An 18,403-nucleotide genomic window follows, 5' to 3' on the forward strand; every position below is an offset into this window, starting at 1 on the left:
GGAACTCCCTGCAGGAGGCCCCAACCAGTATGGCCACCCCAGAGTCCTGGCTCGTTTTCTGCTGCCCAGGCCAGCTGCAGTGCCCGAGGCTGTGGGCTGAGGGGCTGTGGGCTGTGGTCGAGCAGGGAGGCTTTAAGACCCAGTTGACCTTCGGGCCTAGTCTGGTCCTCCACGGCCAAGGGGTTGAGGCCCAGCTAATCTCTCCAGCTGCTCTGTTCCCTGCCACTTTATCAGGGAGGGTGAGAAGGTGTCAGAGATCAGAACTCCCACCCCGTGGGACGGGGCCCAGGTGCAAGGGGGAGGACAACTGTTAGCACAGCCAGGAAACTTCTGTCTGTCCTGGGAGAGTTTAAAAGGCCCCAGGCCCCTCTCTTGGTCTCAGCTGACCTTCGCAACTGGCTGCAGCATGAGGGGGCTGCTGATTTTGAGTGTGCTGCTGGGGGCTGTCCTTGGCAAAGAGGACTTTGTGGGGTAGGAGTGTGGAGAGGAGGGGGTGCTGAGAGGGGAGATAAGGAGGACTCAGCCTCCGGCCAGTGTCTAGAGGAGATGGACAGACAGACACATGGGAAGATGGCCGGAAAGGAGCAGACTAGCACTCCACGGAAGGCAGGCTGACGGGGGACCAGGGCTGAGAAGGGGTCCAGCCTCATGACAGCCTCCTGAGCCCTGAAGAAACTGAGCTCCGAGGAAGGCCTCCCAGGAGAGGAGGCTGGAGGAGGCCTGGCTGGCTTTGGAGAGAGAAATAGAGTCTAAACTGGCATTGGGGACAGCAGTAGTGTCCAGAAGGTTCTAAGGAGTTTAGACCATCTATTGCTAAGGCCTCTAGTGCTTCCTATTGCTCAGCCCAGAGGACTGAGGCCACCAGCTGCCCTTCTCCCACCTGGGGAGTGTGCGTGGCCAGTGCGGGCTGCTCAGTCTTCCCTCCCGTTCTGCCCAGGCACCAGGTGCTCCGAATCTCTGCGGCTGGCGAAGCCCAGGTCCAGAAGGTGATGGAGCTGGAGCACCTGGAGCACCTGCAGGTCAGGGGACGGGGCGGGGCCCCATCTCAGGCCAACTGGGCCCACCCTGGACCCCCACCAACCCCTGGGGCCTGGGTTCTGCCTCCCCAGATACCCAGAAAGGAATCATGGGACTGAGCCCTGTTAGAAAGTGACTAAACTCCCCAGGTCCTGAATCTTGGTGCCCTTGAGCATCTGAGCAAAGAGGGGGACCCCCATTTCTGTACTTCTCCCTCCTTTGCTATCTCAAAGCCCTCTGTTTCCTGGGCCATTTCCTTGACCACATTGGCCTTTGTCCAGTGCCCAGGGTTTCCCTTCATCCTCTGCCCCCAACATTCATGCCGCCCCCCGGCCCGGAGCCAACACTGCCTCCCAGGCTGGCCTTTCCGCAGCCCGCTGTGACGGTGCCGGTTCTTGTTCTCCTCAGCTGGACTTCTGGAAGGGCCCTGCCCACCCTGGCTCCCCCATTGATGTCCGAGTGCCCTTCCCCAGTATCCAGGCTGTCAAAGTCTTCCTGGAGGCACATAGCATCAATTACACGATCATGATCGAGGACGTGCAGTCACTGCTGGACGAGGAGCAGGAGCAGATGTTCGCCTTGCAGGCCCAGGCCACCTCTACGGACACCTTTAACTATGCCAGCTACCATACCCTGGACGAGGTGAGGGGCTCCTGGAGCCACATCCCATCGGCACCCGCTCTTTGCCAGGCTGACAGAATTCGGCCAGGGCCAGGGTGTGCGTGGCACCTGCTCTGTCTCCATGTGGCCTGGATGGTCTGGTCTGGGCTGCGGCTTGAAGCTGGTCGGTTAATGGAGCTGCTAAGGGACACATTTGGGAGCCTGGAAGCCATTAAGCCTGGCCTTGCCTCCTCTCCCTTCTCAGATCTATGGCTTCATAGACTTGTTGGTGGCCGAGTACCCACAACTTGTTAGCAAGCTCCAGATCGGCGAAACCTTTGAAGGCCGTCCCATCTACGTGCTGAAGGTAACGGGTGTCCATGGGTGTGTATGAAAGAATGGTCACCCACAACTGTGCGTAGGGTTAGCCCGTGGGCACAGGGAGCATACTGTTATACAGAGTTCCCCTGCTGACATTTGGACAAAGGTCTGAATTTCCACGCTGACCTAAGTGTATGCATACCTGTACACACAACTCAAATTTTTAAGTGACCCAAATCAAGTTTTCAATCAAGTGTCACATTGTGGAAAGTTATCCTGGAGTTCGGGTAATCCCTATAAAATGCTCAGTAACCTCTGTCAGAGAACTATGTGTGGGCAGTGGCATGGGGGGTGGGGTGGAGACCAGAAATCTGGCTGAGTCACATTTGCCCCAAGCTTGGGCTGAGGACAGGAGGCCAAACTCTGCGGGACCCCTGTCCGGCCCCCAGCCCCCACGCCCCACCTGAATGATGGCCCCTTAATCAGAGCCTCAACTTGAGATACCCAGAGAGCAGGTGGCCTCTGGCCTGGGGCCACTGCCCTTTGAGGAGGTAGGACCATTTCCACGATCTTCTTGTCCAGTTCAGCACTGGGGGCAACAACCGTTCTGCCATCTGGATTGACACGGGCATCCATTCTCGAGAGTGGGTCACCCAGGCCAGCGGGGTCTGGTTTGCAAAGAAGGTAAGCCGGGGGACGCGGGGGGCGTTGAGGTGCAAGTCCCACAGAACTCTTGCCCTCCGCTTCCCATCTCGAAGCAGTGGCCGCAGAGGGAGGCCCAGCACAGGCATCCACAGCTCTGCCTCTCTGCCCCCCGCCCCCTGCCAGATCGCACAAGACTATGGCCAGGACTCGGCTTTCACTGCCATTCTTGACAACGTGGACATCTTCCTGGAGATCGTCACCAACCCCGATGGTTTTGCCTTCACCCTTAGCAAGGTATGCGCCTTTTCCTGTTCTTGGGGAAAGCAGGGTGGGTCTCTGGCCTTTGAGTCCCACAAGCTACTCACCCCTCATCTCAACCCTCAGAAGCCACGGGAAGGGCCAACAGGCCTGTTCCCCTAGACCGGGCTTCTCAGCCTTGGTATTCCTGACATTTCGGGCAGGTAACCCTTTGTGTGGGTGGCTGTCCTGAGCTCGCCCAGTGTTTAGCAGCATCCTGACCAAGGACTCACTAGGTGCCAGTAGAAACCCCCACTCCCTCTGCCGCCGAGACCAGCAAAAATGCCTTCAGACATTGCCACATGTCTGGGTGTGGGGGACAAAACTGTCCCCAGTAGAGACCCACTGCCCCAGACTTGCTTCCTGGTTCTATTTTATTTTTATGGCAGGGGCAGCATGTCACCAGTCGGAAGTGTATGGGGTGGGGGTTACCTCCTCCTGCCTTCTTCATTTTCCAGCAAATGCTCTGCACCGTTCCTCCCTCCTCCTCCAACCAAGAGCCCCCTTTGCAGATCTTCCTCTCCGACAAACAAGTCGAAATGGGTTTCCGGTCCCACACTGTGTCCACACCCGAACTCTGGATCGGGGTGCTTTGTGTTGACTGAGGCCACTCGCAGCCCACACTGCTCCCTGTGGGCTCTGAACTCCAGCCTAGCAAGGGGATGGTGACGGGCAGTGTCTGATTTTTCTTCCTCAGAACCGCTTGTGGCGCAAGACTCGATCGATCACGGCGGGCTCTGCCTGCGTTGGGGTGGACGCCAACCGGAACTGGGACGCTGGCTTCGGGTGTAAGGCCCAGCGTGCTCTGGGGAGCAGGGATGGCACTCCCAGAATGGCTTCTCATCTTCCTTTGTCCTGTTGCCCCCACCTCTGTCCCACCCCAGCCCAGAGGGCTGGGGGATGTCGGCCCCTCCTTTGAGGCTCTCAGTGAGGGAGGGGGCACTCTGAGGCTTGTTTCTTGTCTGTGACAAGAAAGTGTCTCCCAATGGAACTAAGGTCTGAAACCTGCTTAGGGGTTTTCTAGAGTGACTCCAGCTCCTTTTCTCTGTGACCACTTCACTGCAAGAACCGATCTTGCTTGAGGAGCCCTTCTCACCTGCCCAAGCCTGGCTGGGGAGGGAGGTGGGACCCCCAGGTTGTAAAAGACCGCTGGCCTTTCCTTAATCTGGGGGTGGTGGAGAGCCCTTCTGCATGCCACCTCTCCCCTAACTCCATGCAAAGAATGGGAAGCTGTGGAAGCCACACTGCTCGGCTGTAAGGAACGATAACAGCCACCTCTCTCCTCCTGCAGTGGCAGGAGCCAGCAGCAACCCCTGCTCGGAGACTTACCATGGCAAGTCCGCCAATTCCGAAGTGGAGGTCAAGTCCATCGTGGACTTTGTGCAGGGTCACGGGAACATCAAGGCCTTCATCTCCATCCACAGCTACTCCCAGCTCCTCCTCTATCCCTATGGCTACACAGAAGACCCAGCTTCTGACCAGGAAGAGCTGGTATGTGCTGACCTCTCTTTGCCCTCCTGTCCCAAAGGCAGCTTTGGGGAGGCCTGGGGTTTCATCCATCAGACCTGCTTAAGGCACAAGGAGTACCCTACAGAGTGCCTGGTGCCCCTTTGCCCCAGGGACCCTTGATGGCTTGGGAAGGCTGGCAAGGCAGTCTAACTTCACCTTTTGTCTGGGGAACTGAGGCACAGCATGATTGAGTCACTTCTGTCACATGACAGAATGAGGGGCGGGGCTAGACTTCGAGCTCGTACATCAAGTTCACACTTGGAGCTGCAGTGCAGCCAGCCAGACATCCTGCAGGGTCAGAGGATCATGGGGCTGCTGAGCTCAGGGCTGACCCTGTAGGACCTAGAAGGCTCTATGCCTTCTTCTGGGGACCTGCTTCTGCAGGATGCATGCTCCTTTGTCACACTGCTTGGCTACTCTGGCCCTGTCCTTCGGGGGCCTAGTACTGCTAGCCATGACAGGTGGTCTTGCTTGGCATTTCTCTAGGATCAGCTGGCCAAGTCTGCTGTGACAGCCCTGGCCTCTCTGTATAGGACCAGGTTCCAGTATGGCAGCATCATTACAACAATTTGTAAGTGGGTGCATGGTCTCTGCGGGTGGCCCTGGGAGGACACTCAGCTGGCTTTTCCTCCTGGAGGGAGTGTCCCTCCCGGAGGAAGTACCCAAGGGTGCCCGGATCTGGGAGCATGGGTGAGGAGAATGGCCCCTGGCCACACCCACAACTGCTGACTTGGGGGCCAGCACTGCCCTTTCCTGAAGTGAACTCCGCCCTTTTCGATGCCTTCACACCAACATGTCCGGTCCTCTGAGAACTCTTGCACCCTTGTCTTGGGGTTAAGTCCAGCTTCATGCGTGGAGCGGGAGGAGAGTTCTGCTGGCCTTTGCAGATCACCAAGAAGTTCGAAGGAAAAAAAAAATACTCCTCCTCCAGTGCCCTTCAATCAGAGAACATATCCTCTTTCCCAACTTACGTAGACATGCGATCCCCCTGCTACATCGAAATGGAATTAAGTCAACAGATGTCTGTTGAGCACCTGCTATGTACCAGGCCTTGTTTTGTGTGCTTGGAAAAAAATAAGTGTAGCTCAGAAAACTTACATTCTAGCTGGGGAGACTGACAAGAAACAGAAAGAGTAAATGATACAGTGTGTCAGGTAGGAAAATGCTAGAGAGAGAACAAGGAAAACTAGAATGGGGTGAGGGGACTTAGGAATGCTGGGCGTGGGAGCAGGTGGGTGGGTCGAAAGGGAGGCCTCATTGAGGGAGTGAAATTTGGGCAGGTGTTGAAGGAAATGAGGGAGGGAGCCGAGAGGCCATCTCTATCTGGGAAAGAGCTTCCAGGCAGAGCAAAGGTTCTTTCTGTGTGGTCTGGAAACAGCAAGAACAGGACGGAGACCCTGATGGCTGCAGCTGAGTGACAGGCTGGGATTGTAGAGACAGGCGGGGTGAGGGAGCCCACCCCAAGTTTGCTGGATGACAGCAGGCAGGAGCACTGAAGAAGCAGGGGACAGGGACAGGGGTGGGAGGCGAAACACACCTCTCACATGCTTCCTGCCTGGTGCGCCCAGGTTTCCATGGCTGAGTGGGTCACAGCCTTACTGGGGCTGGCTTTGCCTTTGGACGCGGGGCCTTCTTTTGAAACTCTTTCAACCCCGAGTCAAAAAGTTTTTGCTTTATTCAACGTTGTCAGCTTAAATCCTGATATGCAGCCACTTCCCTCTCTCGGTTGGAAAAAGCCGCTTTGGAGCTGCTTGGTAACTAAATCTAGGCAGATCTGCCTCCGAAAAGGCAGACCAGGGGCTTTGGCTTTGGCTGGCCCTTTAGCCCCTGCAGACCGCAGCCCAGGGGCACAATCCCGGTTACCCACGCGGGGCGTTCCGGTGTCTCTGGAGGCTTGACGAAGCGGCTACTGGAGGACGGAGGTGGTTTTCAGTGGCGCTTTTGCAATCGTAGGAACTTTCTCTCATCCCCGGGTGAGAGGAGAACCATCGCTGGTTTGCCTCTCTGGGGGCTGAGGCCCTTCGGAGCTCTTGGGAGGAAGCCAGGCCGCTTGGTCAACAGCAGGCACTGAGCAGACGCCGACTCCAATCAACTCTGCGGAGGCTCTGGGCTTGGGACCATCCGCGGGGCCCACGGAAATGTTTGAGTGACTGACCTTTGCCCTCCCGTTTCTGTCCTGCCCCAGACCGAGCCAGCGGCAGCTCCGTGGACTGGGCCTACAACCAGGGCATCAAGTACTCCTACACCTTCGAGCTCCGGGACACCGGGCACTATGGCTTCCTGCTGCCGGCCTCCCAGATCATCCCCTCTGCGCAGGAGACGTGGCTGGCGCTCCTGGTCATCATGGAGCACACCCGGGATCACCCCTACTGAACCCGCCTTTCGGCGCTCTCCTCTTTCTCCTTTCCGGCCCCACCCGGGCAATCCAATAAAGTTTGAGTGTACGTGGACCAGACCCGTGGGATGCGCGGATGGGAATGCACGTGGCGCGTCTGCCTTTTCAGGCCGCGGCGGGAGTGATTTAGTTCCTGCAGGCCTCACTGGAAATGTGTGGGTGGTTGGACTAGATGACCCCTAAATCCCCCCCCGCATTCCAAGGTCCTGTGAAGTTGTATCCAAGTGGCGTCTGTTTTAATTAGACCACCCTGAGCTCGGCTCGTCAGCGGGGTGATTTGTTCATACCTCAGTAGCAAGCAGCAGCCACAGCTGCTAACCAAATGCCTGGCACCCCGCGGTGGCGAGGAATTCAGCCCGTACAATAGTCTAGCTGGTTGGATCCATTCATCCACAGCAGCTATAACTTTGAGTATGAAATAGAATAATTGTGGTGGCCACTGCTGTCCCAAATAGATGGTGCAGCCAGGCAAAGCAAATTTCTATAAAGCAAATATGGTCTCCGACTCCTGAATTAAATTGGAAGAGAGCAATTAGGTCAGATGGAATCATTTACTGAAAATGAAGAACAAACACCAATCCCAGGACATCTGATTAATTGTAGTTTATCACGAAGACCTCGCCTTCAGGGAGGGAAATAGTTTGCTTAACATTCATACATCTTTTCTAGCATCTTTCCGTGCCTTGTGCCTGTTCCCTCTTGTTCCACTCAACACCATTCCTTATCATTCACAAAATTTCTCAAACATAAGGCCCTCCCAGGAGTCTACAATTTGCCTTTCCTCCTTGGCCTTGGTGATTCTGATGGCTGTGATATCATACTTAGTGGCTAGCACAATACGTAGGGTATCTCAACGTTTTTTGAAAGCAAGAATCTACCTTCTGTTTATTCCGAATCCCTTAAGACGTGACTGTAGAGCAGGGGGTTATTCCCACATCCCAGCTGAAGCTGATGCTTTTAAGTGGACATAATTTCTACCCATCTAAGGACTCCATGGAAGTCATTGGGAAGTGGATGGAGGGTGGCTTGGTAGCTCCCCAAACAGCGAGGCTGGGGGTGAGGATGACAGCCTTTCCCTGTCAGCCAGGTGAGGTGTCACAATGCATCCAGTCCCACTGACTTGAAAGTTTTGTCTTTTCCACTTAAAATGGCCTGAAGGTCAAATGCTTTTTTTTTTTAAGGGATTATTGGGGGAATTTTCATCTTGAAGTTTTTTATTTTAATATTTTTCTTTGCTATCAACATTCTAAAAACAAAAAGGAAGCTGACTATACATGTATATACATAAACTTACGCATATATAAGTTCATGAGGCGAGATAAAATAGTGTTTCAGTTTTTACAGAGAGATAGATTTTAGAATACTTCCTTCAAGTTATCTTTTCATACATTGAAACATTTCCCTTCAATGCGTGAAGTTAAGCTGAAATCCATTTTAATGGCTCAATTTGGGCAAGTAAAAAGCTGATCTTATTTTTTGTTTAGCAAGACAATATATCACTTTACAAAATTGGATTACTTAGACTTCAAGGGGTTGAATTGCTTAATTTAAAATAAATTGTGCTCCCTGACAGTAGGGACCACTTTGTTAGGCATTCAGTTTCCAAAACCATCAATAGTACTTGACATATAGATGACCAATAAACATTTGTTGAATGAATGTTCTCCACTTTTACTAATGAACTCATGAACTTTATAATCTGTATATTTTAGTCTTAAGGTTACTTTAAATTCCCCGAGTTGTTGTTTAGGAAGTAAGGCTCTGAGAGAATGTCTTAAGAAAGTTGCAAGGACAATAAATGAAGCACAAGAATGAATATTTCATGAGGACAGGAATTACATTGTTCTGTTAAACATTTAATCCCTCCTGGTTGGCCAAGTACATGACACATAGTAGGCACTAAATAAATTCTTATTAAATGGAAACACATAAGTCATTAACATTTTTTTTTTGTCTTTTCAATGTAGGAAGAGCTTTACATTTTATTGGAAGATACATATTTTTACAAATCTATGGGTAAAAAATTTTTATTTTATAAATAAAAACACAAAAAGCTAAAAGAGAAGCAATAATTTTAGAAAATATTGCGGCATATGTGAAAAGGTATTAATAACCTTGAGGGAGAAAGAGCTCTTATAAGGGGTTGAAAAAAAAAAAAAAGACTTACATTTCAAAAGAAAAACAGTCATTTCCAAAAGAAGAAACACAAAAAGCCAATAAATGCATGAAAGATACTGATCCTGAGTGATCTTTTTATACACTAAAGAAAAACAAATATATTACTTCTCTCCCATCAGATTGACAAAGAATAAAAATACCGACAGCTCAGTGTTATCAAAGGTATGAAGAAATAAGACCTGTCATATCCTACGGGTGGGAAGGAAAATTTACACCACTTTCCTGGAGGGCAATTTGGCAATATAAATAAAAATTTTCAATGTGTTGCCCCTTTGACCCAGAAAGTCCACTCAGAAGAATTTCTTTTAAAAAATATTCACGTAAGTTCAAATATATGTATGCACATGGCTGTAATAATAAAAATTTAAGTAAAAAGAACCTAAATAGATACTAGCATTGATACTGATATGACACATTTATAAAACAAAGTATCGTGAAGCCACTGAGATCTGTGTTGACATGAAAAAATGGTCACAATATACTCAGTGAAGGAAGCCGGCCATATGGAAATGTTCTAAAATAGGTTTGTGGTGATGGTTGCACAACTCTGTAAATTTACGAAAAATCACTGAATTGTATATTTAGAATGGGTGAATTTTATGGTATGTGATTTATGCTTCCAGTTGTTGAAAAAAAAAGTCTGATTACAAAATAGTATGTTGAATATGAATCTCGTTCTTATTTGAAACATACACACACACACACACACACACACACACACACACACACACACACACAAATGCCTTGAAGGATATATTCCCTAATAATTATTGTGGTTACCCTGGGTAGTGGTGGCGGTTTTCCACTTTATACTTTCCTGAATTTCTTGCAGTGAGCTTTTATAATTGGGGGCAAGGAGAGAAAGCTCTTTCAAACACACCAGATAACCTGTGGGTAAATTTTAAATTTATCTAGCATCAACTTATTATCAATATTTTAATTTGTGCTCAGATTCTTTCTTGTAATTTGTCTAAACTCATTTCTTCTGCTCTGGCATCATATTTCACCTTCCTGCCCAGAACAACGCAATTGTCTTATCTTTGGAAAAATTTACATGCCAGATAGAGCTGAAAGCATTAGTGTCTCTACCAAAGGAAGGGGTTACTCATGTTCCCTAGTTGGTGACCGTTCCCTAAGAACTCTGCTGTAGCTCAGATAAAAATTCCCAAGAGCCCTTTCTGCTCACATTCAGTTCCTACAGCAATCTGAGGAATTGATTATGCTGATTGATTATGCCTACTCTCCAGGGCTTTTCAAAAATCCTTATTTTTAAATGAACTCATTTTACTTTTTTCTTAGACCGTTATATATGGCTCTCAATGTGGGCCATTGGTGGAGTCCATGAGAATCCTTTGGGTGGTCTCTTGAATTGATACACATGTCTAGCTTTGGCCTGAAGTTAAAACTGAAATGTCATTGAATACAATCCAGATATGACCTCACTGGTCCCTCATCCAGTGGAGGGACCATTTATCATCTCGGGGGTTGTTTTGCAAGGGCGAGTGGGACTAGGTAGATTGGAAGATGCAGACAGACTCACATTCTGAGGACTTAAAGGACATAAACGGGATTCTGTAAACACACTTAAGACCCAGATGCTACTTTCAGGAAACAGATATGACCAACCATACCATTCAAATTGGCCAAAAGAAGGAAGAACTCTGAGAAAAAAAGCACATAGCACCCGTCAACTTGGAAAAACTGTCAAAGGGTAATGAATTCCCAAAGCTTTCAGGGTCTGTATTCATCTGGCAGCTTGAACCATGAACATCATCTAACAACCCCAGAAACCGAATGTTGCCTGCCAAAAAGGAGAAAATTAAAAAGTCTTCTGCTTAACCACAGTAGTGGTGGTGAGCTACGTTCTAGAAGGTTGCAGTAGAAGTGGGGCTCTGCCACACTGACTGGGGTACGGAGGGGCTGCCGCTGCTTCCTCCCGTGAAACCCAGGCCTGTGGCTATGAGCCAGTTCATGCAATTTCTGTCTCAGACTAAATCAGAAACATCACTGCAAGGGAGAGAAAAGACCAGACACAAATCATATCAATATGGTTTATTGAATGAATGGTTCAACCTCTCAGGAAAACAGCTTACTTTTTTCCTACATCTAATGAAAAGTTTGTAACTCGTATTCCTTAAGTGATGCCTCAGGAGGTGTTCACTAAGAAACAAAACAAATCTCAGAAACCTGGGAACACCTGTCTTCAAGAGAGGTCCCTCGGCACTGACAGCGGACACGTGGAAATACATAGTCCCAGGAGCAGATGTTTCAGTCCCCGAATTTCCAGCGCCTTTCGTGTGGGCAGAAGAGGGAAGCTTCCAGTGATCTCCGGTGACGAGCGGGGAAGCCGACAGCCGAGGGGGAGTCACAGTTTGCTGGTAAGTGGAGGCACGGCCGAGGGAGACCAGGGCTGTGCCTCCCCAGCGAGGGAAGTGCAAGCAGGACGGCCGAAGGGACTTGCTCTGGAGCCACAGGTCCCACGCTGGACTCTGGCTTCTCAACCTTCTACCTCAGTGACTCAGGGCAAAGTGCTTAATGTCCATGTGATCCTCAGTCTCTTCGCCTGAAAATGGGGTGCCTACCTCATAGGGCGGTTGTGAGAATTAAATGAGTCAAAACAAAGAATCTAGGAACACTGCCGAACACAGAGTAAGCTCTCCATGAATGTCTGCTAGTATTATTATCTGGAAATCTTCAGGATTTGAAACAAAAGAGAAAGAACCACCCACTCTCAGATAAGGATGGTGTGCGACCTGTATTTGATGAATTCCGAAGGCTACTTTGAGCCTGAAGGGACCATGAAAACAGGCCTGGAGGACTGCAGACAGCAAGTAACACCCCTAAGGGCTCTCTGGGTGCCTCCCGCAGAGGGCAATCTAAAAATCTCGGGCTTGTGAACGCCTCTCCCACCAAAGCAGGATGTGGTACAAAGGGATAAAAGATAAAGAGCTTTCTGGATCTCCAGAACGGCAAACCAGGGTTCAGTGGCCACCACAATGGGCCTTACATCCCAGACTTCAGTCTTGACAGGTTCAATTCATTTAGTCACACACCCTTATTAACAGCCACTGTCATACAGTTGGTGATTTTTATCCTCTAGGAGCTATAGTCTAAGTAACTTCAAATAATTTAAATAACTGTAGTAATAGCATTTGGTAAGTGACCTCTGTTTGTCCCACATTTTACCAACTGCTGTCAGAATGTTACACAGGCGAAGAGAATCTGCTTCTGCTCTCAGAACAAAGAGGATCAGCATTGGAGAGAGAGACCATAAGGGGACCACGGCGTGACAAATACAGTTTTGCAAACACACATTAAAATCATGCACTGAAACCTGTTCTGTCAGAATTCAATGCTGACAAATTTCCACTGTTACAGATATAATGCTATAATTGACCTGTGTACCAATTTAAGGACACCATGACAGACAACTTCAATAATTACTACAATTGTGGGGAAGTATTACTACTCAAATGTGTTCTGAACGCTTGGGAAGCACAGTGTGTCTTGTTTACTGTATTTACGAGGAAAATATATTGTTAATCAAAAAATTAATTGAACTGCATATAAGCATATCATCATGCTCACATAATTAAACTGATGAATTAGAATCCACATTTCTCATGTTTCTTAAAAAAAGTATTATGGCAGTTACATCTTTGAAAGAATTGTGAAGAAAATAAACATACTTTTAAACGTTTTGGAACTGGGGAAATGTTCTTAATGATTATCTTCAGAGCAGAGCAAGAAGGGAGTTGTGGATTTAATCCAGGTGGACAGAAATTAATTATCCCCCTTAAAAAAGTCAGATAACATAAAAGACAGAATCTATAACCAAAATATAACATGACAGAAACCAAAACCAACACAAGAAAAATTACCTACATATTTCTTCCTAGTCTAGGACTCCGATTTCACTTATATTCCACGAGGGAATTGGAGAAAAGAAGGTTTTTGTTTTGTTCTGTGTTCTTGGTGAGTAGCCTAAAGTCTTAAGAATTTTTGTATAATCTCAATAGCACCACAGGAAAAATCCCACAGCAGCTTAGGAACACTATTTGTTCTCTTTTAATTCTGATTTACACCAAGTCCTATACGATTGTGCTGGTTCTGGTTTTCCACTCAAGGTAAAAATAAAATGACTTTTAGGCCATTTGAATTATTCTTACCTTTCAGTAGATTAAACCGGACACTACTACAGCCCAAGATGTTCTTTTTGTTTTCAAGTGAGTAATATAGTTTCCCCTCCCTCCCCACTTCTTGCTGCCTTGCCCCTCTCCCCCCGCTTCCCTCCTTTCTCTCTTATGTACATATCCCTTTAAAGCACTGAACGTGTTATTTGAGTTTGGCCATCACCGCTGCTCAGAGCTGTGTTTGTACATTGATAAAGCACGTTACATCTAGGGGTCATCAGGCTAGGTCAACTGATCACCCCCAAAACAGTCAAGAAAGCCTGCCATAATGTGTTTAAGGTGGCAATTAGTCCCTGCTTGAGCAGGAAGAGAAACCCAGGCCTTCTGACTAGAGAGCTAAGGTCCCTTCCCCTAACTGGAATGATTTCCTGCTTTATTTATGCAAAGAACATATGCCTCCGTGGGAGAAGTGGTAAAAAGAGGTACTCTTTCAAATCACCCCAAATCATCTCAACTGAGAGAAAGAAGAGGTTGGCAGATCTCTGCATAGTAATAGCAAACAACAAGTTAATACCTATATACTTTAATCTTCAGCATTCACAACTGGACAAAGTATTACTGGTCACTTAAATAATACGTGTCAATTAATCTAAGGAAGAAACGAGTAAAGGAGAACACTCAAAGCAGCACCTTGAGCATGTAAAACTGTCTGCGAGTGACATTTAACGCTCCAAGCGCAGAATCAGAGCAGGTCTTTGAGGAGTAGTTACTTAAAATTCTTACCAACAGGGCAAAGCACTACGGGGAAAGGCACATAAATACACTCAACCTGCCAGATCGTTCGGCTAGATGCACAGCAATTCTAATAGGTTTGCCTAACCTGACTTTCCACGTATTTACAGTAGTTTTGAACACTCGTGTGTTGTCTGGTGATGGGGATGCAGAATAGGAAGAAAGGGGGACTACCATTTACTTTAAAAATAGGATCAAGTGGGAAAATCTACCTCCTGACTAGTCGATTTTAAAATGGCATAACCAGAACTTTGTGACAGAGAAAACATTTTTTTCCCTTAAAAATGTATATGTGTCAAAAATGGCTGAAAATCTTGTCCATGCTAGAGGAAAGTTGAGTGTGGAAAATTTGCATTTTTAAAATCTATGCTGTAAGGAAAATAAAAAGCCAGAGCATTTTGGCATTAGCAAAAGGCTGAACAAAGTTCTCAGGCAATAAATTTATGGGGAAACATGACAGGCTCCTCATTAAAGCTATGTGTACGTTGGCTGAATTTTATACAAGATTCTTGAATCTTGTGGAAAATTGGGCACGGCTTGACATCTGAACAATGTCGCTGGTTTGTTTGATTTCTAAAGCATTGGAAAATGTTGTACTTTGGAAATCAAGTAGAGAGGAATAAACATACTAAAACGGAACTGGGCTGAATCTGAAAGTTATTTTTCCATATGCCTCTATCAGATATTTATTACCTTTATTTCTTTTACAACACAGCCCCCGTGCTAGAAATACTGTAGTACTTTTTTGTTTTTTTTTTTTTTGATGGCGAGAGAAAAGAGTGCCGTTAAGGCAAATCTTACCCAGCAGCGGTAACCACCTAAGGATAGGCAATTTTCAGTTGGCTTTTCAGAGGCTGGTTGCCATGACAAAGAGCACAATTTATTCCTCAGTCCCTTATCACAGCTACAGATCACAGACCATAAAAATTAACAAGGCGCTTTTCCTTTTCCTGATGATTTCAGAGTTCCTCATCCTTACCTGAGGTCTTTTGTTCCCCCAATTAAATGGAATGAATGTCAGTCATCTAGCAATTCAATTAATGCTGATTCAAAATTCTGGCCCAAACCAGAATCTATAATCACAACCTCCTAATCACAGCTCTGTCATGAGAATGAAAAGTAAGCAGGAAATTGCATTAATTACTCAATTAGACTAATACTGTATTTTAAGCAACGGCTTAAGGGGCTGTCAGCTCTGACAAAGGACCGTGGAGTCGTCCTCACCTGTGTGCATGCAGTGGCCCACCCGAGGCTGATCTTTTCAAGGGGCCATAATTTTTACCCACCTAAGATGGATGGACTTGAGCTGGGTAATGGAAATTCATAACTGATACACCAACAACAGATGAGGGGCAGCTCTGGGGGGCTTCAGCGGCTCTCAGCACGGCCCTGGACGATGGACGGGCTTTTCCTGTGAGAGGCCCCAGGCCTTGTGGGAAGGCAAGCTGAGCCCACATCATCACCTTTGCTGCCTCCAGGAAAACATCTAGTGAGGGGGAACATTCAGGAAGTGTGAGAGCTGCTCCACTGAATCGTGAAATTGAGCGAGGCTCGCAGGTATCACCTCTGTAAACTCACGACAGAGCTTGCAGCGTATGCCGGGAAAGGCGCCTCAGCAGATGGGCCCGCACCTGAGGGGGTGCTGGGGAGGCTGAAAGCTAAGAATCATCTGCATCCCCAAGGGCCAGCTTTTCAGGACACAAAGCCTACCTGGAGAACCTTCGGGAAACCAAGAAGAGTGAGTGAGAAACAACTGGTTGGGAAGAACACACCAGATGAGACTGAAGTATTTACAAAACAACGCTAGATATAGACCCAAACAAACTGGACCTTATTAAAAAAAAAAAAAATTAAAACCTAAAAAAATTAGACTTTTTTTTCTGACTCAGTTTTAGAAACTTAAATATTTTGTAAACAATAGGGAGGACACTAGAGCCTGTCATGCCTCTGTTTTTTCTAAAAATCCTTCCCGAGTTGGATGGGGACAGGAACTAGAGACAGGAAGAGAAAAGAGGGCCTATCACACATGTCACATGTCGTGGTCTTTCCTCTGCAGCAGTTTCTGAAATGACCACCTGGGAAACTGCTCAGGGGTTTCAAAAGGAGAGAAAACATTTATTTGACTAAGACAGACAAAGTCTTTACTTCCAGGGTTTGCCTTGCAGGGGGCCACTGCTGAGCGAGCGGGGATTCGGGTGGCCGGCAGGGCCCCCGGCAGGCAGGCTTGGACCGCCACGGGCGCTTGGAACCTTGGAGTCTCTTCCGGAGGCATTCGCTTGGGTCAGCCGGCCTGAAGGAAGCAAGAAAGTGGGGAGCAGAACTGCAAAAATGATTCCGGGGACTATCTGCCAAGTACACTTTTAAGCTAATGAAGACTTATGCTACAACACTTTTAAGCTAATGAAGTCCTATTCAGCATTTACTTAAGGCTAAAACCTACTCTTTATCCTTGAGATCAACCTGAAGGTGGGGAAGGGGTCAGGGATGAAAGGAAACGCAGAAAGCCTTTCTTTCTTCCTCCCTCTCCATTATCCCTAACCAACCAGGCCTGTCCTTCATTCTTTCCTGGTAGAGAATGGGGCAGGAGCCATTAGAGCACAGAGAAGGGAAAGGAAGCCGTGTGCAAAGGAAAGGTCAGCAGTGGTTTAAATGTACATAGAAGCAACAGAAGGAAATGAAAACTTTCCAAGAAGGAATGTGCATGCCTTAGCTTAGCCTCTCAACTCTGCCTGAGATGCACACTTTGACTGATAAATTCTGTTACCTTCTATGTCTGTGTGCAAAGCCTAATTCTTGTCACAATCCGGGATCACCTCCACTGGGCCCCTCTCCCTGCACCAGCCCCCCACAAATATTTTAAGACCGAACATATTAATAAGAAGTCAAGCTTTCAGATGATGAGGCGATGCTCAAAGCTGCAAAAGTCAAGCTCTACAGAAAACATTGTCTCTAAAGGTCAAAATATCTTACTGGGATCGTCTGTAGGACCCTGATCCTCTTCCAGGTAATATTCTATCTTTTTTAGGTCTTCCGGGGTAAACCTCCATTTATTCTCAGCCGGTGGGGGAGGTACTTTGGGGCTCGATCGTCTCCGGGCAGAGCCGAGAGGAAGGGCTTGCTGGCAAGATGCTGGCAGGGAACCCGTAATCAGGCCTTCTGGGAATTTCTGAGCTAAGACTTTTAGACCTAGGTGTTAGAAAGATCATCAGAAAAAGCAGCATTAACATGGTGAAGCCAAGGCAAAACCTGAAAAGGAGCCTGCATGTCTCCTCATCTTTGGTCTCTGAGTCGAGGCCAACACGAGGACATGAAACCTTTCTTAACTGCTTCACCATTAAGTAAATTACACCAGAAAAATGTCAGTTATATAGGATTCTGAGAATTCCACCAGAAATCCTTGTGCTCAAGTCCTCAGCATTAAGGCTTTCTTAAAGAGCCCTGAGGCAGTGTCAGTATTTCAGGAATTTAAAACATGTGCTGATAAAGCTAACGGAAGCCTCACAGAACTCCTGCCTCCTTTCAGCCAGCAGCTTCTCTCTCCTCAGAACACAGGCACCCCTCGTTTTATTGCGCTTCATTTTTACTGCGCTCCACAGATGCTGTTTTCACAAACTGAAGGCAAGACCCTCTACCAGCAAAAAGATGACAGCTCGCTTGGCTGTGACGCTTGCTTTACTGTGGTGGTCTGGAGCCGACCCCGCAGAGTCTTCGAGGTCTGCCTGTACTAAATTCTGACTTGTCAGAGGAAAAAGGTGATGAGGTGGGGTTGAAGGGTTGTGAGTCCAAATATCTGCCTTTTATGTCCTAAGCAGAATAGAGTCCCGCTCACCTCCAGAAAGCATGAAGAGGTTTTCAAATCCCCGCTCACACATGGTGGTGGCCGCTTGGCTGGCCAGCCTCTCATCATCATCATACAGAATGATGATCTTGCCGTGGGCATTTTTCTAAGAGGCAGATGAGTTAAGGTTCGACCGTGCTCGGTAAATGCTCCTAGACTATAAGAAACCCCCAAGGAACAAAGAGCTGTCAAAGTTCACCTTTCTGAATTCAGGGGAATATCAAACGAGCGCGCTCCTCACTCATCACACTCATCTCTCTGCTACGGAAACCACATGAGCTGGAGAGCTTTTTTATAAACTAATACTGTCGTGGTCCAAGGCAGCACCATCACACACACTACTCTCTCTCGCTCTGTTATCATTACAGCCCTGGAAGTATTACAAGCTTCATTTTACAGGCAAAGAAATAGAAAAATTTTTACATTCAATGTGTTCTTATTTATAAAAACAATTTAGCATTATTTATAATAGTAAAAAAAAAAAAATGGGAACCACCTAAAAGTACAATAGAGAGGAAAAGTTTAGTAAATTACAGTAAATCTGAAGATGAGCTATTACACCCATCAAAAATGGAGTTTATATAGAACTTGTCTTAGTGTGGGAAAATACACTGTAATATGAAGTGGGGGAAAAACAAGATACTAAATTACATACACGCTATAATTTCTACTTTGTTA

At 47.4% G+C, this 18,403-nt stretch overlaps 2 protein-coding genes across 2 annotated transcripts in view; one reads left to right on the forward strand and one right to left on the reverse strand.

Annotated features, from left to right (window-relative positions):
• Positions 1 to 388: 388 nt before the first annotated feature.
• CPA1 (carboxypeptidase A1) lies at positions 389 to 6,852 on the forward strand. Its single transcript, XM_011357237.1, has 10 exons — positions 389 to 471; positions 938 to 1,019; positions 1,426 to 1,659; positions 1,883 to 1,984; positions 2,521 to 2,622; positions 2,767 to 2,877; positions 3,578 to 3,668; positions 4,172 to 4,371; positions 4,876 to 4,960; positions 6,575 to 6,852. The coding sequence occupies exons 1-10, from the start codon at positions 407 to 409 to the stop codon at positions 6,760 to 6,762; spliced, it is 1,260 nt and encodes a 419-aa protein (XP_011355539.1). The 5' UTR covers positions 389 to 406; the 3' UTR covers positions 6,763 to 6,852.
• A 6,810-nt stretch (positions 6,853 to 13,662) lies between these two features.
• The window catches only part of CEP41 (centrosomal protein 41), a 42,341-nt gene continuing 37,600 nt past the window's right edge, over positions 13,663 to 18,403 (reverse strand). The window contains exons 8-10 of the mRNA XM_023528952.1: positions 17,717 to 17,831; positions 16,858 to 17,073; positions 13,663 to 16,177 (exon numbers count right to left, since the gene is read on the reverse strand). Coding sequence (XP_023384720.1) covers positions 16,029 to 16,177; positions 16,858 to 17,073; positions 17,717 to 17,831 — 480 coding nt within the window. The 3' untranslated portion in view covers positions 13,663 to 16,028. The remainder of the gene's footprint in view (positions 16,178 to 16,857; positions 17,074 to 17,716; positions 17,832 to 18,403) is intronic.

The sequence above is a fragment of the Pteropus vampyrus genome, unplaced genomic scaffold, assembly GCF_000151845.1.
Source record: "Pteropus vampyrus isolate Shadow unplaced genomic scaffold, Pvam_2.0 Scaffold33, whole genome shotgun sequence".
In the NCBI taxonomy this organism is placed as follows: domain Eukaryota; kingdom Metazoa; phylum Chordata; class Mammalia; order Chiroptera; family Pteropodidae; genus Pteropus; species Pteropus vampyrus.